The following is a 27,477-nucleotide window of genomic DNA, read 5'->3' on the forward strand; positions in this document are numbered from 1 at the left end:
AAAGATTCAACAGGTTTACTGTAAACCACAAACACCTACCACACCTTGGCCTTCTATTTATCTTCTCTTTTGAGAGTGCATGTGAGAATGAATGTGTGCATGAGTGGTGTGAACATTTTGGGAATGAATTTTGTTCAATAAAATAGTTTATCTCTTTTAAACTTACAAGAAACCCTGTCATTGTCTGTTTATTTGGCAAATAAAACACTCTGGGGCTAACTCACCATTTTAAACAGAACATGATTGCGGTCAGTTGGGTAGTGAACACTGGGAACCACTCACACCCCCTTACCACCTGTCCATAACAGAATAAGTAGTGAGAGTTGTGAGACAATGTCTTTGCCAGTGGATCAACATATGCCAGTGATCAGGTATCACTTCAGTTGTATAGTTGATTCCTGAAGGGTTTCCTCTTTACTATATAGTCCAATTATATAATCATTAAACTTGTCATATTAGCTCCAGGTGTCTTTAAGTCTGGAAAAAAAACCCCACAATGTATTATTATATTGGCTCACAATCCAGTGAGCATTGTCTTGCACTTGAACTAATATTAAATCAATGAGTCAATCCTGCAGCAGTTTGCTTTGATTTTTGCAGAATAACTGGGAGGAATAGGTGAGGTATAACATTCGTTTGACATTCATAGAAATGGTAATGGAGGCTGAGCTTTTGCACTGGTTTGAAATGAAAACTTTAAAGGGCTCATGCGACCATTCAGGAAGAAGATTTTGGGTAAATTAGCTTGGATTTTGGTCAGGATATGTACCCATCTTGAGTGGTGGTACTATCATTCCGTGCCCATTGCAGCCAAGTACCTGATATTGAAGACTTCCTCACCCTGGCCAGATAGAGGAAGTGACGGTTCTGGCCAGCAACAGCCAGGAAGAAATACGAGAACACAGCTCCTCCTCCGGAGGAATCAAATTATCAAATCGCGGCTACAATAACTAAGGATGGATTGAGCCACTGCAGAGCTTGGTGACTGTGCAAATTCACTTGGGCTGCGTTTTGGGAAGGTTGTTCTGATTACCGCCCTCGTGCTCCATGTTTATTTGCTTTTACAATATTCCGATAAGAGTGGTACTCAGGTTGCGACGGACAGTGACATTTCTGTTTAGGAAGGAATTGCTGAAGATTAGCGGCAGTCACAAGTGAACTGGGGTTTAATGAATAAATAATCAGGTGATTAAAGCCGCCAGGGATTAGGATCTGAACAAATAACTGTTTCCTTTCGTAGTGCGCACATCTACGAGATGGGTTTGAAAATTTTACTTTATGTGCCTAACATTATCGGTAAGTGACTTTTTCGGATTTTATGATGAATTTTTATTTATTTGTGGAGATGATGCATGGAGAGTTCTGGACCTGGTTTGGAGCATGTGATTGATGCACTTTGCCGGGACGGGTAGAGGAGATATATACAGTGTTTATTTGTACCTGTAATCTGCTTGGATTTTGAAATCTTTTTCTCCGTCCTGAGAAATGTGGGCATGTGTTTTACTAATGTGCTACTGAACAGATAGTTGTTATATCAGAAAATGTCACAACATTTGGAAAAACATCATTTTCTTGGCATCTATTTGCACGCTGACTGTCCAGATGATGTTTTTAGGTTTGTTGCTTCTTGTAAAGTTATAGTACTGGAGAGGACCTTGAGGGCTAAAAGTGTTTTTTTAACCCTACAAATGCAGGAAATTGGATGAGGAGAAAATATGAAGTATAATAGTTTGAAAATATGTAAAACATTTGAGATCAAGCAGAATACATGATAAAATATGCATAAACACGTATTGGGTTCTTTTGAACACATATTTCATAAATCACCTTTTTAAAATAGCTTAGCAATTATTTGCAACATTTAGTTATGCAGGAAAAACCAGTTCACACAAAATATTCTCTGCACTACCTAGTAGTGTTCATTTAAAAGGAAAGTGAGTTTGAAAACATAAAACGCAATTAGAAGTTAAAATCTATGGGGAAAGAGTTGTCTGTTGAATTCTACTTTTAGCTTTTTAGTTCCAGTTCCCTCCTTTTGCTGGATTATGATTTTATTGATAGCAACCCCATTTGTGTCAGCCTCGATAGTGAATGATGGGCTGTTCTTCCACAGCGTATATTAAAGTTAAGTTCAACATTGACACACATGCTCTTTCCTGAAGAATCTGGTCGGGGATCCTTGGCAAATTTCCACTTCCCACCTTCCCAGTCACTAAGTACAATTCTATGATCTTAGATGGTCTCCCAGCTGAGAGCAGTTAATTTAATAAAGAACTGTTACAGTGCATCCTGTAGTTAACTTTGATTACAGCTAGTGTGCCAAAGTTAAATAAACAGTGGTTTGGACCCATCTGCAATATTGTGCTTAATTCTGGATATCACCTTTAGAAACGATGCCAAGGCCTTAGAAAAGGTGCAGAGGACATTTACTGGAATGGTGCCAGGGATAAAAGACTAAGGTTTTGTGGAGAAATTAGAGAAACTGGGCTGAATTTTACTAGCCCTTTGAGGATGGGCTGGGAGGTGGGAAGTCTGGTAAAATGGCATGGAAATGCATCAGGTGGTGTGCCCGCTGTCTTCCTGCCAATGTACCATCTTGCCTGTGTCGGGAAAGATAGCAAATGGCTTGCCTGCCCAGAACTCAATTGAGCCACTTAAGTGGCCAATTTAAGGGCCTCTTCCCATCTCTGCTGGCATTTTACCAGCTACTGGGGGCCTACCACAGTCTCCCAGTAGGCTCCAAGGGTGAGGGAGCAGTGGGATGGGACCTTTTGTGCACAATGACCCATGGAGGCCCCCCCCCCCCCATTGGCAATGGCACTGCCTGCATTAGGTGACCCGTCACCACCCTCTACCTTCCCCCACCACCCCCCCCCCCCCCCCGACCCCCGGCCTGCCTGATTGGCAGGCCTCATTGGTGCATTATTTGGTTGAATGTCGGCTTGTGTCACAAGTGAGAACCGCCATTTAAATGTTCGAGCTTTAGAAGAATGGAGTCATTCTTGTCAGCTGTTTCTGTGTTCCACTTCTCCAGCACTCTGAAAGATAATTATGGATGAAGAAGGCTATTATCCTACCTTCTCCTATCTTTTTTAGTTCATCCAATCAGAGAGATACTAAAACCTCACTGTAGCATCCAATTGTTTCTTTAATTATTCAAGGTTTTTTTTGCCTCCACGCTTTGGTCAGTAAGTGTGAAGATTTTCCTGGCATCAGCTACATCAAATCACTAGTATGAATTTGGTTTCAGCACTGCATTAGCACTGTAATTGTATTACAGTTTTTGAAGGGTGAATGATGGAGTATGTACCGTTTTGATCTATTTCATTTTTGCAGCTGTGAATGTTTGCATTCGGTTGTCTGTATTCCATCTCCCTCTGAATTACAGCCCATCCAAAATATTCCTCGTCTGGGCATTCATAGGTTGGCGTGGAAACTGACTACAACTATTTGGGGAGTAACTGTCAGCATGCACTTGCCCCGGAACAAGCGGATTCAAATTATCTATGTTCTTGGGAGTCATCGAGTTGGCCACTACAGATTCCCAGAGTGCAGGCAATTTGAATCTGCTGATATTATATATATATACTGTGGCTAGCACTACTACACTTGGTACAGTTCTTGCCTGTTGTGTACTGGATTAATGCCTTATGGTTCTAACTCCTGTGGAAATGAGTTGTTCCATTATTATATCATTTTGTTTCACTTCTCTTTCCCACCTCCGCAGCTTTAGGTAGTTGAAATAGGAAAGGGCTGTAAAGAGGACATTAAACAAGTAGTCAGTTCAGGGATTTACAGAAAAACGGTTGAAACTTCTCCATGTTCATAATTAGAATTTTGATTTAATCATAGACTTCATTCACCGAGCAACTACAACTGACAAAATAAAGCAAATATACTTAGCAGCATGGGTTTAATAGCATTTAACATGGTAAACCATTGCAAGATGCTTCACAGGAGCATTAACAAAGAAAATTTGACACTGAGCCTCATGAGATATTAGGACAGATAACCAAAGTTTGATCAGAGGTAGTTTCAAGGAGCTTCTTGGAGGAAAAAGAGTTAGAGGTGTTAAGGGAGGAAATTCCAGAGTTTTGGGCCAAACAGCTAAAGTTATAGCTGCCATTGGTGGAGCGATTTAAAATCGGGAATGTACAAAGGCCAAAATTGGAGGATCGTGGAGATCTTGAAGGGTTGTAAGGCTGGAGGAGGTTACAGAGATAGGGAGGGATGAGGCAATGGAGGGATTTGAAAAGAAATGAGAATCTTAAAATTGTGCAGGTCAAGGAGCACAGGGGTGATGGGTGAACAGGACTTGGTGTGAATTAGAATAAGCTCAAGTTTATATAGGGTGGAAAATGGAAGGCTGGCCAGAGGAGCATTGGCATAGTCGAGTCTAGAGGTAACAAAGGCATGGATGAGGATTTTTATCAGCAGATGAGCTGAGGCAGGGGTGGAGTAAGGTGATAGAGGTGGAAGTAGGAAATCTTGGCGATGGAGCGGATATGTCGGAAGATCATCTTTGGGTCAAGTACAACAGCAAGGTTGCAAGTGGTCTGGTTCAGCCCCAGACAGCTGCCAGGAAGAGGGTTGGAGTCGGTGACTTGGGAATTGAGTTTGTCGCATGGACCAAAGACAATGGCTTTGGTCTTGCCAATATTTAGTTGGAGGAAAGATCTGCTCATCCAGAAGTGAATGTCTGAGTGACAAATCAGACAATAAAGGGATTGGGCGAGGTGGTAGTGAGGAGCAGCTGGGAGTCATCATTGTACATGTGGAACCTGACATGCTTTCGGATATTGTCACCGCATCTTGATGAGAGGGGCCAATCAGAGCCTTGGGAGACTCCAGCGGTAATGGTTGCAGGAATGGGAAGAGAAACCACTGCAGGTGATTCTCTGGCTACAACTAGGTAGATAAGAAGAGAAGAGGTGAGGGCAGTCCCTGGATCCCAACTGGATGATGGAGCAGAGGCATTGGAAGAGGATGGTGCGGTTAACCATGGCAAAGGCTGTAGACAGGTTGAGAAAGATGAGGAGGGATAGTTTACTATGGTCACTGTCACAAAAGATATAATTTGTGACTTTAAGAGCCGTTTCAGTTCTGTAGCAGAATGACACTATTTCAAAGAAGAGCAGGGGAGTTGTCCCTGGTGTCCTGGCCAATATTTAGGTGAGGTGAGCGTGACGGCCCTTGACATCAAGGCAGCATTTGACCGAGTATGGCATCAAGGAGCTCCAGCAAAACTGAAGTCAATGGGAATCGGGGGAAAACTCTCCGCTGGTTGGAGTTATACCTAGCACAAAGGAAGATGGTTGTGGTTGTTGGAGGTCAATCATCTCCGCTTCAGGACATCGCTGTAGGAGTTCTTCAGGATAGTGTCCTAGGCCCAACCATTTGCAGCTACTTCATCAATGGCCTTCCTTCAATCATAAGGTCAGAAGTGGGAATGTTCACTGTGCAATGTTCACCATTCGCAACTCCTCAGATACTGAAGCAGTCTGTAGAAATGCAGCAAGAACTGGGCAATATCCAGGCTTTGGCTGATAAGTGGCAAGTAATATTCGTGCCATGCAAATAACAGGCAATGACCGTCTCCAACAAGAGAGAATCTAAACATCTCCCCTTGACGTTCAATGGTATTACAATTGCTGAATCCGCCACTATCAACATCCTGGAGTTACCATTGACCAGAAACTGAACTGGAGTAGCCATATAAATACAGGAGCAGGTTGGGAGGCTAGGAATCCTGCAGTGAGTAACTCACCTCCTGTCTCCCCAAAGCCTGTCCACCATCAAGTGTGATGGCATACTCTCCATTTGCCTGGATGGGTGCAGCTCCAACAACACTCCAAGAAGCTCGATACCATCCAGGGCAAAGCAACCTGCTTGATTGACACCCCATCCAGAAACACTTACTCCCTCCACCACCGACTAACAGTGGCAGCAGTGTGTACTATCTACAAGATGCACTGCAGCAATGCACCAAGGCTCCTTAGACAGCACCTTCCAAACCCACGACCTCTACCACCTAGAAGGACAAGGGCAGCAAATGCATGTGAACACCACCTGTGTGTTCCCCTCCCAGCCCCACACCATCCTGACTTGGAACCATATGGCTGTTCCTTCACTGTCACTGCATCAAAATCCTGGAACTCCCTTCCTAACAGCACTGTGGGTGTACCTACTCCACATGGACTACAGCGGTTCACAAAGGCGGCTCACCACCACCTTCTCAAGGGCAATTAGGGGTGGGCAATAAATGCTGGCCTAGCCAGTGACTCCCACATCCTCAACCAACATCACAAACAGATAATCTGGTCATTATCACATTGATGATGTTTGTGGGAGCTGCTGCATGCAAATTGGGTGCCACGTTTGCTACATTATAACAGTGTCTACACTTGAAAGTATTTCATTGGCTGTAAGGCACATTAGGGTGTCTGGTGGTTATGAAAAGCACTATATAAATGCAAGTCTGTCTTTCTATAATACAGTTTTAAAAAAATTATCTTTGTGCTTCTCATCTATAGTAATCCTGTATCCATCTACCCACTATGGGCTGGAATTGATGAAGTAGAGTGAAACGTGAAGTTCTCAAACACCATGTTCACTCAGTACTCTGGTGTCAGCGTGTGCTCTGTCCGTTTTACAGATTAATTGTTTGTTTGTAGTTTCTTGCCACCTGTTTCTGTGTTTTAACCAAATACATGACAGAGAATAAGATTGAATTGCACTGATTCTTTCTATCATCTAGTATTTATTAGGAAGCAGGAATTTTTAAGTGTTGGCAGCAAACATTTTATCTGATCCTTTGAGTGTCTTTAACATAAAGTAGTGCTGCATAGTTTAGGACCTTAAAATATCAGGTTATTTTCCATTATGATTTATGTCAAGCAAATCACTAAATTCTAAAAATGGTGCTGATAGCATACTAAAAATGGTATGTATACACACAGACACATATTTAAATTTGGGTAAACTCCCTCTAATTCTGTCTCATTCTGCCCTCCAGTAGCACCTCTATTGACAGAGCTGAGACTGAATACAGTGGTACTTCAAAATGCTTTGCTGTTGAACTGTAACTGTTTGAGTCAAAGATATTGAGAAGTCTCCAAATCCATAAAATGTCCTTTTTTGTTTTGTTTTTCTTTTTTATGTGTAGGAGTAGGCATAATATCAAAGCTGTTATAGCATGCGGACAGCCATAAAGGCGGGGCTAAAGTGTGGCGAGTCGAAGAGACTTAGCAGTTGGCAGGAAAAAAGACAGAGGCGCAAGGGAAGAGCCAACTGCGTAACAGCCCCGACAATCAAATTTTTCTGCAGCACCTGTGGAAGAGCCTGTCACTCTAGAATTGGCCTTTATAGCCACTCCAGGCGCTGCTCCACACACCACTGAGCACCTCCAGGCGCGTATCCATTGTCTCTCAAGATAAGGAGGCCAAAGAAAGTATAGCATGATGCATTAATATCGTTAGTGTAGGCTGCCTATCTTCTTGAGCTGACCCGGAAAGAAGGTGCAGGAAGATGAAACTGATTGGATCAAGGAATTAATTCCCTAGCTACTTTTTATGTAAACAATATTGTGAAAAGGAGCTAAAGAATACAGTTAGTTAGATCATCACCCTTTCATTTCTGAGACTTACTTTAAATGGCGTTCAGTTTGATAGGTAAAAGTCTCCTCATTCTGCTAACTTTAGGGATTCCAAGTGAAATGAGTTGGGCAGTCTCAATGTGGTTCTCATGTGTAGGACTGTGTGCAAACCTGCCAGTGATTCTGCACTAATTGTACTAAATTTGCAATATTATCTGGAAAACTGAATGGTGATTGTGGGAAGTAAACAGTACTGTAGATGTGTTCCATTAAGGTTATGGTAGTGTGCAGGAAGCTTGAACCTGCAATTCACTCAAGCTGTTGTTAAACTGAAAACACCGGCATCATGGTACTGCTACTGTTTAATATAGAGATCATTGAAGGAAAGATAGGTTAAAAAAAAATTGTATGGTTAGACAATTACTTTCAGATCAAAGGGGACAAAATTTAACATATGCTGTTCCAAAACACATGCGAATAATTGTTTAGGTAAAATCAATTTTGATTTGTCCTATTCTGTAAGGTTAGTAAGGTATAACTAACTAATTTCTGTAAGTGTAAAAAAAAAATCTTGTGTATTTAAATTTGAGACACACTTTATCTAAATATAGACTATGTTGTTTTCAGGTTATATAAGAATACTCCTACTGCTGGTTTGCTGGTGGACTTTCAATTATCCTATAGTGTTTGTTCCCTGCTATGTGATTTCCATTATTCTTGATGGTGAGTGCACATCTTGAAATGTTTGATCCAGAGAAGAAAGGAAACGTTTTGAAAAAAACCTAAATATATCTGAGTGGCTGTTTTTGCTTCCCATTTTGGGGTTTGCAGCTCACAGATGTTGCTAGTTCTCTTAAATATTGCAATCTGCCTTGGCATCTGTTGGTTTCATGTCCATGGTGTATAAACTTTCCTTTTTTGTGTTTTAGAAGAAATAAAACTTCCTCTTTTGTGTCTAGATAAATATAAGCAGATTAAGTCACAGAAACTATCACCCAGGATACTTATTTTGAATAAAACACTTTTCCTTTGGGATTTTTTTATTTTAACAAAGAACTTTTTTTCAGTTTTAAGAAGTTTTAGTGGATTAGCTTTTGAGGTAGAATCCATCACTCAAAACCTGAAATAAAAGCAGAAAATGCTGGAAATACTCAGCAGGTAAGGCAGCATCAGTGGAGAGAGAGAACAGAGTTAACATTTCAGGTCAATGACCTTTCCTGCATATTCTGTTTTAGATTTCAGATTTCTAGCATCCACGGTATTTTGTTTTGTACCCAAGAAATATGTTTTATTGCTAAAATTGTCATTTGTTAATCTTGTGAATTTCAAAATTTTACTTTATAGGACATATTTTGTGTGCATAGGATAGTGAGTTCACACCTACTTCGATTTACATGTTCCATTTTCACTCCTATTCTGTCATCTACAGCTTGGAGGATAGGTTGAGACTAAGGCCTATTCTAGCATCACAATGAAAATTTCTCCCCCCACCCCTAATTTAACCTGGTTTACAAGAGGCACACTTGATATTGGTTGAAGCACTTTATGGGCTTTGTCTCTCTGAAGATCTTTTGAGCAGAGCTCCAGGATACATAATCATACTTGGAGTACCTACTGTCACAAAAGGTTTTATTTTTGTACTAAAATCTTGGACTTCTATGTGTTTCAAAAAAAAAAGAAGGATGTTGCTCAGTGAAAGACATCTGCAAAAATAATTGGAATTCCAGCAATGTTTTGAAAGGAAGTTCAGAACAGAGAGTTGAACTTTATGGGTGTTTTGGAAGGAAATTAAACGAGAAAAAGGACAGGCAGGTCAGCAGTTTCAAGGAAATCACAGGGGTTTGACCTTTTTTCAGAGCAGCTTGAGTGACAAGGGGGAGGCACTGTGTCTGGACATGTGACCATGTTCAGGAAAGTGTTTTTTTTCACTTCAGACCCTTTAAAAGCCTGTGAATTGGACAAAGAGCAGGCATTTTGAAATCTTTACTTGACCTGTCTGGAGCCAGAGAGAAAGTGTTACCTCTCCCTGCAAAGGAGACTCTCATCTCTTGAAAAGGAATCCTGCATTTGAAAGGTAGCAGATTCCTGTTAGCTCCGGTCTCTGAAGAATTTCTGCATCCAGTGAGATTCCTGCTGCCTCCTTTATTCTAAGAAAATCTTGAAATCTAAAGAATTCTTCTACTGTTAGACTGCTGCTTCAAAACCTAAGCGGATCTGTTGCCACACCCCTGATGGAAGACCTATGTGACGCCTGCTGCAGTTAAATTGCTGTGAACGCCTACCCATCACAGACTGTTCATTAACCTCCCCTGGAGAGGCTTTGAATGGCATTTGACTATTTGACTCTGGGACACCTCAACATACTGAAAACATCCTACCAGAAGATGAACTTCAATTTTTTTTATTATCCCTTCTATTCCTGAGAAACTGTTAATAATCCAAAACCCCCTTTTGAAACCGGTTAACTGTTTCTTTTTGAATGTATGTGTGTGTGTGCATGAGGGTTCAGGGAATAAAAGCTTTTTTTTTCATGTATAGATTTATCTCGCCCATAGTCAAGATCTATTTCCTTTTTCTAATAAAGCTAATGTTATTGTTTAAAGAAACTTGGTTTCATGTGCTTTATTCTGGGGGAAATTGTGTTTAATTTGGCTAGTCTTTGGTAGGTGGGAAACTTTATTTGATATGCCGTGACCTGTGAAGTAGTGGGGCTGAATTAATAGTGCATTACTTCTGCCTTGGTCGGAACACTACTGGTAAACTCCATCCAGTTACATTCTACTGGTGACTCATCCACAGTCCTAGAAACACAGGACAATTGCATTTCAGAGAAAATTTGATCATATGTGCCTGCTCTTATTATTCAATCGTGTGCATAAATAGATATTTATCTACATTTTTCAAACAATGAATTGATAGAACTTTTACTGGGAGTCCATTTCAAATCCTTCCAGATAAGGGGAATCTTGCACTTCATGTGGCAGTAGAGATTGTGACTTTTGTACTTGTACTGTAATTCTACCATTACATTTAAGCTGCTTGAATCTTTCAATATTATACCAAGATGAATTGAGTCTTTTCTCAATCTTTTCTTCAAGGAAAGGGTGTCAAAACTCCCCTGATAGATTTATTCTGAGTCAGTGAATAAAGGAGAGGATGAAATTGTGTGTTGTGAAACCCAATATATTTCTGTTTGTCCCTTTTTTTTCTAACTTGGAGCTCTAAATCCAGTATCATAGTTGCTCTTGAACTGATGAAAGCTCGTTGACTTGAAATGCTAACTTTTTTTCCCTCAACGTATACTGTTTGACCTGCTGAGTATTTCTAGCTTCTTCTGTTTTCATTTAAAAAATTTAATCTCAGTTTTGAAATTTTCAGTAAGGAAGCAGCTGGTGTCTGCATGCTAACTCAACTAAAAGCACAGGAGTGAACCAACTTGTCATCAATTGAGATGTAGGTGCATTGTTGGTTTAATATACTGTCCATATCTTTGAAGATCTGGGAAAAGGAATCTGACAAAATATCAGTAGAAGCAGAGAGAGTGGAGGAAATGGATAGGGTAAAAATTGAAAGGGAGGTACTGGAGAGGCTGGCTATCCTTAGGGTAGATAATTCACCTGGTCTGGATAGCTTGCATCCCAAGTTGCTGAAGGAAGTGGGGGTGTAGATAGCAGAAGGGTTTGCCATAATCTTTCAATCCTCCCTAGATCTGGGGCAGGGGCCAGAGGATTGGAGAATGGCATATGTGACACCCTTATTCAAGAACAGGTGTAAGGACAGTCCTAGCAGCTACAGGCCAGTTAGTTGAACATCAGTGATGGATAATCAGGGGGAAAAAATCAACAGGTGCTTGGAGAGGTTTCAGTTAATTAAGGATAGCCAGCATGACTTTTTTGATGCAGTAACAGAGATGGTTGATGAAGGGAATGTGGTGGATGTTCTCTATATGGATTTTAAGAAAGCCTTTGATAAAAGGCTGATTAACAAAATTGAGGCTCGTGAAATAGGAAGGTCGGTGTCCAATTGGATTAAAAAATTGGCTCAAGGACAGGAAACAGCAAGTTGTGGTAAATGGTTGTTTTTCAAACTGGAAGATGGTAGACAGTGGTGTTCCCCAAGGGTCAGTGCTGGGGACACTTTTTTTTTTTGCTATATGTAAATGATTTGGATCTTGGTACACAGCAAAATTTCAAAATTTGCAGATGATACCAAACTTGGAGGAGTCCCAAACAGTGAGGATGATGTGAACTGTCTGCAACAGGACATAGGCTAGCAGAATGGACTGAGAAGTGACAGATGGAATTTAATACAGACAAGTGTGAGGTGATGTATTTTCTCAGAAGGGGTAGGTTGAGGCAATATAGACTTAATGGGCAGTTCTAAAAAGTGTGCAGGAACAGAGGGACCTGGTGGTTCATGTGCATTGATCTTTGAAGGTGGCAGGACATATTGAGAGCATATGGTTAGCAAAGCATCTGGGATCTTGGGCTTCATAAATAGAGGCATTGAGTATAAAAGCAGGGAAGTTATGTTGAACCTCTATAAAGCTCTGGTTAGGCCCCAGCTACAGTATTGCATCCAGTTCTGGTCACCAGGGATTCAGGGTGATTCCAGGGATGAGGGATTTTAATGACCAGGTTAGGTTAGAAAAGCTGGGTTAGTTCTGCTTGGAGCAAAGGAGATTGCAGGAAGATTTTACAGGAGTATACATGATTATGATAGGTTGAGATAAGTTAGACAGGGAAAAACTGTTCCCATTAACTAATGGTACAAGGTCTAGGGGACACAGATTGAAGGTTTTGAGCAGAGATGCAGGGGGAATGTGAGGAAGCACTTTTTTACGCAGCGAGTGGTAATAACCTGGAACACACTGTCCAGGAGGGTGGTGGAAATGGAGGCAATGATTTCAAAGGGAATTTGGATGGGCACTTGAAGGAAATTATCTTGCAGGGCTATGGGGATCAAGCGGGGGGAGAGGGACTGACTGGATTGCTCTGCGGAGAGCCAGCATAGGCTCGATGGCCTCCTTGTATGCTGTAAATTACTCTGACTATAATCAGCTAAAATTTAACGTGCAGAACTCTGCAGCTGAACATTTGCTTTTCAACAGCTTTGAGGCTCAACTTTAGCTGTGAAGCTGGAGACTAAAGCTCATGTTGATGCAACATAGTCTCTATTCTGTTAGCAGAGGAACCTGCAGTGATGCAGGATGTAAACATAGAAGCATAGAAAATAGGAGCAGGAGTAGGCCATTCGGCCCTTCGAGCCTGCTCCGCCATTCATTATGATCATGGCTGATCATGCAACTCAGTAGCCTATTCCTGCTTTCGCCCCATTCCCTTTAGACCCAAGAGCTATATCTAATTCCTTCTTGAAAACATACAATGTTTTGGCTTCAACTGCTTTCTGTGGTAGCGAATTTCCACAGGCTCACCACTCTCTGGGTGAAGAAATTTCTCCTCATCTCAGTCGTGAAAGGTTTACCCTGTATCCTTCGACTGTGACCCCTGGTTCTGGACTCCCCCACCATCGGGAACATCCTTCCTGCATCTACCCTGTCAAGTCCTGTTAGAATTTTATAGGTTTCTATGAGATTCCCCCTCACTCTTCTGAACGCCAGCAAATATATAACTAACAGATTCAATCTCCTCATGCGTCAGTCCCACCATCCCAGGATTCAGTCTGGTAATCCTTCACTGCACTCCCTCTATAGCAATAGCCGGTCTCACTCAGTCTCGCTTCTTGCTGCTGCACTTTTAAACTCTGCTGATAGAACATAGAACATTACAGCGCAGTACAGGCCCTTCAGTCCTTGATGTTGCGCCGACCTGTGAAACCATCTGACCTACACTATTCCATTTTCATCCATATGTCTATCCAATGACCACTTAAATGCCCTTAAAGTTGGCGAGTCTACTACTGTTGCAGGCAGGGCGTTCCACGCCCCTACTACTCTCTGAGTAAAGAAACTACCTCTGACATCTGTCCTATATCTATCACCCCTCAACTTAAAGCTATGTCCCCTCGTGTTTGCCATCACCATCCGAGGAAAAAGGCTCTCCCTATCCACCCTGTCCAACCCTCTGATTATCTTATATGTCTCTATTAAGTCACCTCTTCTCCTCCTTCTCTCTAACGAAAACAACCTCAAGTCCCTCAGCCTTTCCTCGTAAGACCTTCCCTCCATACCAGGCAACATCCTAGTAAATCTCCTCTGCACCTTTTCCAAAGCTTCCACATCCTTCCTATAATGCGGTGACCAGAACTGCACGCAATACTCCAGGTGCGGCCGCACCAGAGTTCTGTACAGCTGCAGCATGACCTCGTGGCTCCTAAACTCAATCCCCCTACTAATAAAAGCTAACACACCATATGCCTTCTTAACAGCTCTATTAACCTGGGTGGCAACTTTCAGGGATTTATGTACCTGGACACCAAGATCTCTCTGCTCATCTACACTACCAAGAATCTTCCCATTAGCCCAGTATTCTGCAATCCTGTTACTCCTTCCGAAGTGAATCACCTCACACTTTTCCGCATTAAACTCCATTTGCCATCTCTCAGCCCAGCTCTGCAGCCTATCTATGTCCCTCTGTAACCTACAACATCCTTCGGCACTATCCACAACTCCACCGACCTTCGTGTCATCCGCAAATTTACTAACCCACCCTTCTACACCCTCATCCAGGTCATTTATAAAAATGACAAACGGCAGTGGCCCCAAAACAGATCCTTGCGGTACACCACTAGAAACTATACTCCAGGATGAACATTTACCATCAACCACCACCCTCTGTCTTTCAGCTAGCCAATTTCTGATCCAAAGCACTAATTCACCTTCAATCCCATACTTCTGTATTTTCTGCAATAGCCTACCGTGGGGAACTTTATCAAACGCCTTACTGAAATCCATATAGACCACATCCACGGCTTTACCCTCATCCACCTGTTTGGTCACCTTGTCAAAAAACTCAATAAGGTTTGTGAGGCACGACCTCCCCTTCACAAAACCGTGCTGACTATCTCTAATGAACTTATTCTTTTCAAGATGATTATAAATCCTATCTCTTATAACCTTTTCCAACATTTTACCCACAACTGTAGTAAGGCTCACAGGTCTATAATTACCAGGGCTGTCTCTACTCCCCTTCTTGAACAAGGGGACAACATTTGCTATCCTCCAGTCTTCCGGCACTATTCCTGTCGACAATGACGACATAAAAATCAAGGACAAAAGGCTCTGCAATCTCCTCCCTGGCTTCCCAGAGAATCCTAGGATAAATCCCATCTGGCCCAGGGGACTTATCTATTTTCACACTTTCCAAAATTGCTAACACCTCCTCCTTGTGAACCTCAATCCCATCTAGCCTAGTAGTCTGTATCTCAGTATTCTCCTCGACAACATTTTCTTTCTCCACTGTAAATACTGATGAAAAATATTCATTTAACACTTCCCCTATCTCCTCCGATTCCACACACAACTTCCCACTATTATCCTTGATTGGCCCTAACCTATCTCTAGTCATTCTTTTATTCCTGATATACCTATAGAAAGCCTTAGGGTTTTCTTTGATCCTATCCGCCAATGACTTCTCGTGTCCTCTCCTTGCTCTTCTTATCTCTCCCTTTAGATCCTTCCTGGCTAGCTTGTAACTCTCAAGCGCCCTAACTGAGCCTTCACGTCTCATCCTAACATAAGCCGCCTTCTTCCTCTTGACAAGCTCTTCAACTTCTTTAGTAAACCACGGCTCCCTCGGTCGACAACTTCCTCCCTGCCTGACAGGTACATACTTATCAAGGACACGCAGTAGCTGCTCCTTGAATAAGCTCCACATTTCGATTGTGCCCATCCCCTGCAGTTTCCTTCCCCATCCTACGCATCCTAAATCTTGCCTAATCGCATCATAATTTCCTTTCCCCCAGCTATAATTCTTGCCCTGCTGTATATGCCTGTCCCTGCCCATCGCTAAGGTAAACCTAACCGAATTGTGATCACTATCACCAAAGTGCTCACCAACTTCTAAATCTAACACCTGGCCGGGTTCATTACCCAGTACCAAATCCAATGTGGCATCGCCCCTGGTTGGCCTGTCTACATACTGTGTCAGAAAACCCTCCTGCACACACTGGACAAAAACAGACCCATCTAAAGTACTCGAACTATAGTATTTCCAGTCAATATTTGGAAAGTTAAAGTCCCCCATAACCACTACCCTGTTACTCTCGTTCCTGTCAAGAATCATCTTTGCTATCCTTTCCTCTACATCTCTGGAACTATTTGGAGGTCTATAGAAAACTCCCAACAGGGTGACCTCTCCTATCCTGTTTCTAACCTCGGCCCAGACTACCTCAGTAGACGAGTCCTCAAACGTCCTTTCTGCCGCTGTAATACTTTCCTTGATTAACAATGCCACACCCCCCCCTCTTTTACCATCTTCTCTGTTCTTCGTGAAACATCTAAATCCCGGAACCCGCAACATCCATTCCTGTCCCTGCTCTACCCATGTCTCTGAAATGGCCACAACATCGAGATCCCAGGTACCAACCCATGCTGCAAGCTCACCCACCTTATTCCGGATGCTCCTGGCGTTGAAGTAGACACATTTTAAACCAAGCTCTTGCTTGCCAGTGCCCTCTTGTGTCCTTATAACTTTATCCCTGACCTCACTACTCTCAACATCCTGCACACTGGAACTACAATTTAGGTTCCCATCCCCCTGCTGAATTAGTTTAAACCCCCCCGAAGAGCACTAGCAAATCTCCCCCCCCAGGATATTGGTACCCTTCTGGTTCAGGTGAAGACCATCCTGTTTGTAGAGGTCCCACCTACCCCAGAAAGAGCCCCAATTATCCAGGAAACCAAAACCCTCCCTCCTACACCATCCCTGCAGCCACGTGTTCAACTCCTCTCTCTCCCTATTCCTCACTTAGCTAGCACGTGGCACGGGCAACAACCCAGAGATAACAACTCTGTTTGTTCTCGCTCTAAGCTTCCACCCTAGCTCCCTGAATTTCTGCCTTAAATCCCCATCTGTCTTCCTACCTATGTCGTTGGTGCCTATGTGTACCACGACTTGGGGCTGCTCCCCCTCCCCCTTGAGGATCCCAAAAACACGATCCGAGACATCACGTACCCTGGCACCTGGGAGGCAACACACCAACCGTGAGTCTCTCTCGTTCCCACAAAACCTCCTATCTGTTCCCCTAACTATGGAGTCCCCAATGACTAATGCTCTGCTCCTCTTACCCCTTCCCTTCTGAGCAACAGGGACAGACTCTGCGCCAGAGACCTGTATCCCATTGCCTACCCCTGGTAAGTCGTCTCCCCCAACAGTATCCAAAACTGATCTCACTCAGTCTCGCTCCTTCCTGCTGATGCTGCACTTTTAAACTCTGCCGGTCTCACACTCAGTAAGTGGGATGAATTTATGATGTGCAGATATTTAGAAAAGCATGTGTACATGGTCCCTCTCAAAATCTGTGAAGGGTTTTTGCTCCACTTGTATAGAAAATGCAGAACCAAAGAAGCTGGACTGAGGGCTCCAGTTAATGGGTGTGCAGGTGCTGCAACAGAAGCAGATGAATTGCAGCACAAACAACTTGGAATTATTTTCAAAGGCAAGAGGACTGCTGTAGTAATGGTTCACTGATTATTTCTGTGAAAGCTTAACTTTACTCTGTGAGATCTAAAAATATGACCTTTCATTCTCTGGGAAATACATTTTGTTCTGTCCGAGTATCTTGGCTTAAAGGACAGTGAGAGTGATCAACTCTTTTCTCAAAGTGTGTATTGTTTTTAAGGGAAAAGAGATTATATGCAATCTCCCAATGTGACTGACGGTACTGGAGGACAACACGATTCTCTCGTGGCTGTCTGACCGATGGAAATTCTGAGGTTACGTTTTTTTGATGATGCAGCTTAATGGGCCTTGTGAGAGTTGAAGGCTTTCACTCAGGCTGAACACTTCAGAAGTTCCCTTCACTGAAGTGGTCAGACTGTACATTAATTTCACCTTTTGTGCCAGACAGTACATTTTCATTTTATCACTGATTAACAAACAGGTCAGTTATTGGCAGAGACTATGTTTTGTCATTGAATATATCAACAGATTGCAAATAGTAAAAGCTGCATGATGCACAAATGAATTTTGAAGAAAACCCAGGAAATGCATGTATTAATAGTAAGAAATGTAATTTAAATAGTTTCCATGCTGAGTACTGTATAAGGCAGTAAACATTTAAGTTAGTGTATAAGCTGAGTATAATCGTATAACATTACTTTAGACTACACAGTGTGCACAAGGTTGGCCATCTAACGTCATAATTGTTAAACTATTGTAATTTTCTTCCATTCTGTGGTGTATTTTCCCCAAAATTATAATGTACTCATTTAATAAAATGTTTCAAATGTTACAGGATTTGATGGGTTTGCAGCTCGCCAGTTAAATCAGATATCTGAATTTGGAGCCTGGTTTGATATTGCTGTTGACAACTTTGGGCGTAGCATGTTATGGAACGTACTCTTTAAGGTAAGCGTGTGACTAACTGAGCTGTGAAAATATTACTGTACATATTTGAGAACTTTTCAATTAACTTGCATGGGCATTTCTTCCAATATGCTTAGGTTTAAAAAAAAAAGAGGAAGAAATGTGCAAAGTAGAGCCATAGAGAATGAACAGGTTTATGTTGTTCAGGATTGTGTCCAAGAATGGAAGCTATAATTATGAGGAGGGACTTAAGATACTAGGACTATTTCCATTGCAGCAGAGAAAACTAAGAGGAGATTTAATAGAAATTATGAAGGGGTTTTCTAGCATGAATCGGGAAAAATTATTTCTTCTGGTTGGGGAGTCAGTGATGAAGCATCATTAATTTAATATCCTCACCAAGAGTGAGAAGAGAGAAGTTAGAGGAAATTTCATTGTGCAGAGGATTGTAGATCAATGACTGCCACAGGAAATAGTTGAGGCAAAGCCCTTTGCTTCCTTCAATGAAAAAGTAGGAAACCATTAGCAACAGATGAAGATAGAGTTATGGGAGAGAGTAAGACAGTGCGAAGAGTTTTCAGCTGATCTAGGAAAGCACTGGTATAGATATGATGGCCTCCTTCTGTGATGTAAACCTCTATGGTGTGAATGAAAGGAGATTGCAAGTAAACCTATTATTTCAATTACTTTTTTTCCAGTGGGGACACTTCATAAGTAGCTTAGAGTGGTGTGTTTTTGTCTGTACACACAATTCCATGGGAGCAGACTGGAAGAACAAGTTTAGCGATGGCCCTTGGTGGGTTCGGAAAACCATGGCAAATGGTATGAAAATCTTGATTTAATAGTTTTAAAATAATAAAAGATACATTCAGTCGTCTGGTAGTACAGAACTTGAGTATTGCTGAAAATATAGACATGTCAAAGCTTTTCGTCTTGCACTCATCAGGACAATCTGCAAGAATACCAATGTAAGGGAAAACAACAACTTTATACTGTATGAGAAGAGAGTGCTGATTAGTTGGTAAGTGAACTCTGGTAGAGGCATTGCCATGGAGAATGCACCAGTTTACGGTGACTAACAGTTAACTGCCAAGTTTTATTTGAAATTTAAACCAGGCAGCTTGACTCTGATTCATCGCCCTGAGCAATGAATCAGCGAATGGCTGTCACTTGTTTTGTTTAGCTGAAACAGGCTCAATGTTTGTGCATATTCTTTCTGTCTGCAAAGAACAGGGCCCTGTGTACTAATATATGTAGCTACCAGTACGTGCAAATGCACCACACTGCGAACCCTACTGACAATCTTAAATTGGTAGTCAGCGTAATTCTGAGCACACTGAGGATGATTTAGCAAATTTTGTCCGATCGCAGAATCACATCTAATGTTGGACACTGATTTGAATTTTGCAAGCACAGACTGGTTGGGTACAGCCTGTACATTGCCTGTTGCGAACAGCAGAAGGGGCATGTTTGATACGATCCGCCAGTGTTTGGGACATATGGCCTATATACCTAGCAACACACTGGCATTGAAATTCATATATCACATTACTCATTTGTGTGATAGGCAGGACGTCTTTTTGGCTTGACGGCAGCATCCTTTTTTAGTGGTGAACTCCACACGTGTTGCTACTGCATAGTAGTAGCCGTGAAACAGCTAGCTTCACCCGTTGCTCAAATCTTTGGGATACGTTAACCTTCCAGGGTAATTTGAGGTAGACTGGGCACTTTTCAGGGTCAGATGTCCTAAGGCCCGTTCATAAGTTTGCACGACATACAGTGAGAAATGATCTGATCAGAGTGGCATATTTCCGATATGTAGATGATACATTTGCTATATTTGAATCCGCAACTGCGTGCATTAATTTCCTTGCGCGTCTTAATGGGCTCTATCCCGCACTCAAAATCACCTTTGAAATGGAGCAGTCAAATGAGCTCCCTTTCCTTGACTTAGTAGTTGAGAAATCTGCTAAGGGGTTCTCTACCACTGTCTACCGCAACCCTACCGTCACTGGTCAGTACACGCGTTGGGATTCTTACAGTTCCAGGCGCTATAAGACTGGCCTTATCAGCAACCTCGTGAATAGGGCCCGAATTGTTTGCTAACCATGCAAGCTTGATGCTGAAATAGGGTGAATCAAAGACATCCTGCGTGACAATGGCTACCCTGATCAGATCATTTCTCTCTGTATAGTGTCTAATCATCATCTCACCACAACAGTATGTTTGACAGCTATTGGGTGGAGCTGCAAGTTCAATTCCCTCAACTCCAGTTCCTCAATTTGCCAAGCAGTTGTTGGAAGTCAGAGTGTGGTGGCTGAACAGTTGATCGAGGTCCAGAAGGAGGTGAAAGTGCAGCTATACATGGAGCAGTGAGACTTGTACGTGTTGGGCTGGAATTTGCTGAGGGGGAGAAAAATTGCATTTGTATTAATGTGCAAATTGGCCAGCAACTTGTGGTGAGGCAGAGATACTCTGTGAATTTCGAATCGCTGCCAGTTACTGGGCAATTTGAACTACTTTGCCATTATTGTTACAAAAATGGCATCTCGCACATAATCATCTTGAGTTCAATAAAGCTGTAGCATTTGGGTATTAATTTTCCATTAAACGAGCCAGAGAAAGTTAAGTCTAATAATTAATAGAGCAAGTACCCTTTTAAGGATGTGATAATTGTTCGTGACTGCCAAGTAGCCTCTCTGACCCAGTGAAAAATTAAAAGTGTGGAGTCTCGATCCTTTTAGGTTGTGAATTGTTTTAAGGCAGAGAAATGTCCGTTTTAAATTTTTTGTCACTTTTTTTTTTCTCTCTCCCTCTCTCTCTCTATCAAATCTTTCTTCTCCCCCCACCCCACCCCCCATCCCAGCCTCCTGCGTGCTCTGTCTCTGTACCTGATTTGACATTGAATTTACCCTCTTTCTCAGTTATTTGAGTTTATTTCTCAATCCTTAAATCTCATTGGTTAAAGAGAGATTTTTGGTTTCATTGTTCACTGAGGTTCCTGTTGCCCTTGCTGTCCCTTTTAACAGCTTGCACTTTCAGCAACTTCTGGATCGAGGTTTTCAAGCTGAAGGGTGCAGGTAAAAGTCTAATTAACAGACGCACTGCGGGATGCCCTGCTCCAGCAAATTCCAGCCCAGAGAAAATAAGTGCAAATGGGCCTCTGTTACAAATATTTTAACTATAAATTGTTTCATTGTGCATGTGTGCATTGTTGCTATTCAATGTATAGCATGAAGCAATGGACATGGGGGCTCGTGTGTGCAAGTTGAAGGCAAAATTCTTCAACTGTATTGTCCTAAATTAGTTACAGCTTATTAAAATAAATTTCTTTAAAGTTGAACACCGAGCAGAAAATACTCTAATATAAGCTCATCTGTGTCCCTGCTGTTTTAAAGTGGCCGTACCTGTCAGGGAACCTGCCTATGCATATATGGGAAAGCGTGTGGTAAATACATGCAAGTGAGCATGCCTCTGCCATGCTTCCTTACATTTTCAGTCTTCAAATGCTGGATACCTGGGGCTGCACATTAGGCCACAGTGTGCAGAGATTGGCAGCAGGGGGTCCAGGGCCAAAATTTTAAGTGGGACCTGTACAACCCTGTATGGACATGTACACGGGCCCTATTAATGACCACTTTTAAAATGATGAACAAAGAAAACATTTTTGAAGCAACCAGCTTAATCGCATTGCCTAATGTGCAGCCCCAGGCATCCAGCATTCAAAGTATGCAAATGGAAAGAAGCATGGAAGAGGCCACATTGGCCTCACTTGCACTTACCTACCACATGCCTTTCCAAATATGCGTAGGCCCGACACATATGGCCACTTTAAAACAACAGGGACACAGATGAGCTTATCCTCGAGTTGTTTTATGTCTTCACCTTTCTCCTGCTATGACAGATGATCAAGACCTGCTTCAGCAAATCCTGTCCCCTATTAGACTGACTGTCTGGCAGAGCCCAAGGTGCTTTCCTTTCCTGCACAAAGGAGAACTGGGCCAGAAATACAGCCAGGGTCAGTGGGGTGAAATACTGCTTCTGTGGAGCTGTGAGGTAGAAGCCTAGGCCACTATTTTATAACTCCAGAAGGCAATTTGGGGTGTGCAATGAATTCCCTTTAAGTGTTGTATTAACTTAAAGCATGCCGTAAGCAATTAATACAATTTATTGCATAATCTTTTTAAAGTGTGAAGCTCTAAGACTCAGTTCCTACTAAATTATAAATGATATTTAAAAATTAGTTCTGCATTTTGAATTAAATGTCATTGGAAACTTTCATATTGAAACTCCGCCTTCCTCACTTGTAGGAATGACACCTGTTTTTTTTAATGATGACTGGAAGAGGATGTAACTGTGCACATGTTAGTGTTCCAGCACACTCTTGCATGGAAGAGTCCCACACCTTATGCCCCTCTCAGCCATGCTATAGTTGGGAAGGCACTGAGTGGAAACTGGAGACTTCCTTTCATAGACACAAAATTTGAGCAGCAGTCATTGGGCCATTTCCACTCACCAAGTGCCAGCCATAGAAGCCTTACTGGAGGGCTGTGAATAGATCCAGTCAAAGAAATATGATGCTGGTTGACTTAAGGACAGGGTTTAAAAAAGAATACAATTAGAATTGTTTTAGCCCCTTTATGATTGGCTGGTACTTTACATAAACTTTCAGTAGGTTTTGTTCAGATGTCACTATAATTATACTTTATTGAAATAACATGGTTTTGACAAGATAAAGCTTATGTTGCATATCTACATAATATGAATGCCAATGTTTACATGGTATGATAAAGCAGATAACTTGTCTCTGTGACGAGGTCATATTCTGAGCATTTTGGCAAGAGAAGGACTCCATTGGAGTTTACTTTCCCTACTCCTTACTTGCCAATCACATCCTTCCAGAGATTCGAGTCCTTCTTGATTCTGGCATTGAAGTCTTGTCCCCCACAGGGACTCCAGCTAGGGATTGTTTGAGATTGAAGTAGAATCCCTCTTTGGCCTCGCCTGTTGCCTATAGGAAGGGAGCATGAGTGATGATGACTGTGGCGTGCTGATTCCTCGTGAGGGTAAGAGACATTTGCTCATCCCACAGGGAGAGTCACTGAGCTGCTAGACAAGGTCATTCTTGAACCTGGAACTAAGGTCATGGTGTACCGCCAGCAGTTAAAGATATCCAGGGATATGCAACAAAGGATGAGCAAATGGAATTATGGTACAGATCAGCCATGATCTAACTGACTATCTACAGACTCAAGGGGCTGAATACCATTCCTCATTGCCATGTTCATATAAGTTAATTATGAATATTTCCAGAATTCCAAGATTGTGTTATACCATTGTAACAGGTTTCTAGGTATTTAAGACTTCACAAAGTATTCAGTTTTATTTTCAAATTAAAATCATGAAACGCTACTTCATCTGTGGAGCTGACAGGTGAGTGGGGACTGACTGAAGTAGGACTCAGTAGCACCCTGATATGGGAGCAGATCTCTATGTTGAAGTTCTGAGTAGACATGTATGGCTATCACTTTTTCATGCTTTAATTTGTCAGTTTGATACATGTATTCAGAGAGTCCAAACTTTAACGTGCTCTTATATTCATGGTCTGATTGTTAGATATAAAATGATAACCTGCCACATAGCATTAGCTACCAATATCAGCCCCAATGATGAAAGGTCACAGACCTGCAATGTTAATTTGCTGTTGCTTCAAAGATGCTGCCAAACCTGTTGGGTTTTTACAGCATCCTCTCTTTTTATTTTGGCCCCTCACATGATGGCTCCATTAACAGTAACAGACCCTTACTGTGTCCGAGTAATTTAAATATAATCTTTCCCAAATCAATATAAATAAACACTGCTGTATAAACCTATTTCCATAAATTAACTGATCCTACAGTTTCTGTCCTGAATTAAACTTTAAGAAAATGATGCCAGCAATTCTAAATGTACAATAACCATCTGCAAATCAAAAGGCATTCTATAAAATGATCACCTCCCGTACAGAATAGAACCGTTGGGCTTCTGCTATTACAAAAGTGGTTTTGCACCATTACTATATAAAAGTGGATAAATGCAGAGTTTGCCTTCCACTTAAATGCTAAAATGATTTTTTTTTTTAAACAAATGTGTACATTCAGTACCCAAAGGTTAATCTGTACTGTTTCATTACAGTAATGTGTGCCAGTGGCAAAATACTTTCTTTGGCTATTTTTAATTGTAGTGTACTGCTATTGTGACTAGTTTACTTTGAACATTCTCCCTTTTTGAGAATCTGATTGCATGTCATCAACTCAAGAAGTTGAACTTGCATGGCCTTCCCCTTTTTAATAACTAAATTCTAATAATGTTGGACTATGGTGGAGATAACATGCAACATGTTAAAGACTACTGTTTCTGATTTTCAAGGAACCTTCTCTCAAAGTTGTTCAATCTAGTGTGCTCCCAACTGCATTCCCCCTCCCTGATCCTTCCTCACTATTTTACCTCTTACCCCATTTTTCCAGGTGAGAATTTATTAAAGCTGATTGACATTTACCAAATCTCCAGGAGATCAATACTATTCTAGTTATTGGATCAAAAATATTAAGTCTTTAACAAAATCAATACTGGATCTTTAATGACTTCTGAATTAAGGTCAGCTCAAAAAATATTGTTTGTATTTTAATGTAATACTGCCATGGCTAAATGTGTTCTATCCTACCGACAGGTTTTAAGACTCCTGTAGGAGCATTTGCCATTTTTGGATTACATGTACTTCCTATTTGGCTGTATGGATACTACAATGAGGTTCTGACAGCATTTCTGCTGCCTTTTATACTGCAGTGGCTTATAATAGCAGTTCTTATTGCTGGAAGACTTCTATGTATGGCTGTGGAGGTAAGAGAAAAAAGGTGATTTTATTTTTTACTTGAATTTTTCAGAGCAGATAATTGAAAGACTTCTGTTTTCATTATAGTTTTGGTGCATCTGGATTCACGTTATGTACCTCATACGAAATAAGAAGGAAACCAAAATGAAAGTAATGGACTGATTTGTAAATGCACTGAAGGCAATTTGAGTTGTTCAGGAACATGATTTGTTAATTCAGCACTTGCAGAAAGTACATTTTCCTGGTTAAGGTAACTGCCTCCTATAATGTAATTAAGTATAGTCAAGATTTAAGTCCTTACTGGAAGTAGGTTGTATGACGTTTACAATTTAGGAGGCCTTTTTGGGGAATTTTCTCCCTTTTTTTGCAGGGGTTGTGGGAGTGGGGGAAGAATAGTGTTATCGAAATTCTTGTTCAATATCTTTTTCTCATGCCAACCAACAAATCATTTGTGGAATTTTTTTTTTAAAGAAAGGGATTTTGTGTTTTCAATTAAGACATTCATAGGGTATTTGCTTTTTTTTGTTAAAGGTTTTAAAAGCCTTAGTTGATATACAGTACATTTCAAGGGATACAACACCATCAGTTGTAATTTGAGTTTAATCAAAAGTGAATTCTCGACATGTGGAGAGAGGAAAAAGTCCTTTTTAATGCAAACATGTCATCCATTTAAATCTAGATTAATTAAAACCATATCAGAAGATAATTAGAATTTTAGGATGAAGTTATGCTGCAACTTTAACTTTGATATAAAATGATTTAAGTATTCACTGATGAGCAATATAGCTACTGCTGAGCACTCCAGCCCAAACTGAGATCACCTTCAAGTACTTATACGCTGCTACTTTGCAACAGATACAGTGCCTCTCGATTGATACAAAAGAACCTGCATTTACACCACAACTTTAACCACCTGTATTGCAGTTTTGCTATGAACTGACACTAAAGTTGCAGTGTAAATTCAAAGGCCAGGTCCAACCTGCTGTTTCAAAGTGGCACAAGACAGGCAGCAAAGACTGCTTCATAATGATGCTAGGGACAGTAAAAGCAGCCGAAGTGTCTAAACTGTCCACTGAGCCACCTGGGGCCTTTATAAACTTTAGTTTTTTTGATTTATTACAAGAAAGTAGCTGATCTTGTTTGCTTTCTCCTAAAATTAAAACAATAGCCATCAGGGAGCAGTGGTCTGCTCATGAGCCAAAGCATGGATGCAGTGAGCTCAGTGAGGCACAATCAGCAGAATTTGGCTCTGCTGAGCACTGTACAAATAGTAATTTCCAACTAGAAGCTGCATTGTACCCTTAGTAAAATTCATTTCTGCTTCTGAGTCTCCACAGTAAACAGAAATGGCTTAGCTGCTGATGGCCACAGTTGATGCCATGGGAAATACTCTTGATTGGTATCCTTTCCTGTAGTGGGTGCCAAATGGTAGGCATTTGAACTTGGATTTGCTTAATATTACAATGCACTTGACTGGTGCTTGAATTACCCTTCTTAACCACAACCCTACTGGGGAAAAATTAATACGTGTTGGGTTGCATTATTTGCTATGGAGTTACTCATCAACATGAGCTCTAGGCTGTCAGCTACATATCCTGCCATCTAGTAGGAATGGTAGAGACCAAGTTGTCAGAAGGAATTAAACTATGAAAGTACACTTTAAAAAAAAAAAAACTTTGTTCTTTAGCTATTATTGTCAATGAACCCACTTGCTGACTGTTATTTTTCCTGCTGAGTTTGGAGCCCAGGAACAGCAGACCAAGGCAGGAGTTCAGATTAAGAAAGGTACTCACCCCTAACGTGAATTTGTCCTTTGTATTTAAAATGGAAATAGAAACATTTAAGATATGTCCATTTGATCATATGTTCATTTTTGAGATGTTGACCCAATTTTCTCAGTTTAGCAAGCACCTGAACTTGAATTTTGAGACAGGGCACATATTCTACAGTACACTAGGGTGGCCCCAGTTTTTTTTTAATATAAAGTAGTTAATATTTTTGCATTTTGTGAAAAACAGTATTTTATAGTTTAAAGTAAAATAGCAATAGGCCCTAGCTTAAGCAGCAGAGTTGGCCAGCAATTCCAGTTGTTACCCAGCAACACTTGCTGGAAGTGGGTAAGCTGGGTTCACTCTGCTGGTTCACACTGCCAAATCTTACACAAATGGTCACTTTTTTGTGAAGGGAGAAATTTGTCTGAACACCCTTGAGAAAGTAATTTAGTACAGAATCTTCAAAGCTACAGCAAATGTTTACATTGCAATATTCAAACGTTTACATAAAATTTAAAAACTTGTTTAGTTTTTATATTTTGTAAGCTAACCTGTAAAATGCTGCAAACAGGAATTGAAACTTATGAACCTGTTCTTTTGACTTCTACATTCAGGAGGGATAACTGTTAGATTTCCGCAAAAGAAACCTCAACAGTTGTGACTTTTTCCGAATTTGAAGTTACAAATTCGAGTTGTTATTTGCTACATGTTTTTTTTTTGTGATAGGGCAAATTAAATCATTAATTTCAACAA

The 27,477-nt window shown here is 41.2% G+C and overlaps 1 protein-coding gene across 2 annotated transcripts; it reads left to right on the forward strand.

Moving 5' to 3' along the window:
• Positions 1–905: 905 nt before the first annotated feature.
• Positions 906–27,477, forward strand: si:ch1073-145m9.1 (uncharacterized). 2 transcript variants are annotated; one of them, XM_068010360.1, is made up of 6 exons: positions 906–1,296; positions 8,222–8,317; positions 18,011–18,123; positions 18,780–18,903; positions 24,791–24,960; positions 25,040–27,477. In XM_068010360.1, exons 1-6 carry the CDS (start codon positions 1,257–1,259, stop codon positions 25,112–25,114), a joined length of 618 nt encoding a protein of 205 aa, XP_067866461.1. In that variant the 5' UTR covers positions 906–1,256; the 3' UTR covers positions 25,115–27,477. The 2 variants fall into 2 exon arrangements, with proteins under 2 accessions (XP_067866461.1, XP_067866462.1); XM_068010361.1 differs by lacking the exon at positions 8,222–8,317.

Source organism: Heterodontus francisci, chromosome 30 (genome assembly GCF_036365525.1).
Source record: "Heterodontus francisci isolate sHetFra1 chromosome 30, sHetFra1.hap1, whole genome shotgun sequence".
NCBI lineage: Eukaryota > Metazoa > Chordata > Chondrichthyes > Heterodontiformes > Heterodontidae > Heterodontus > Heterodontus francisci.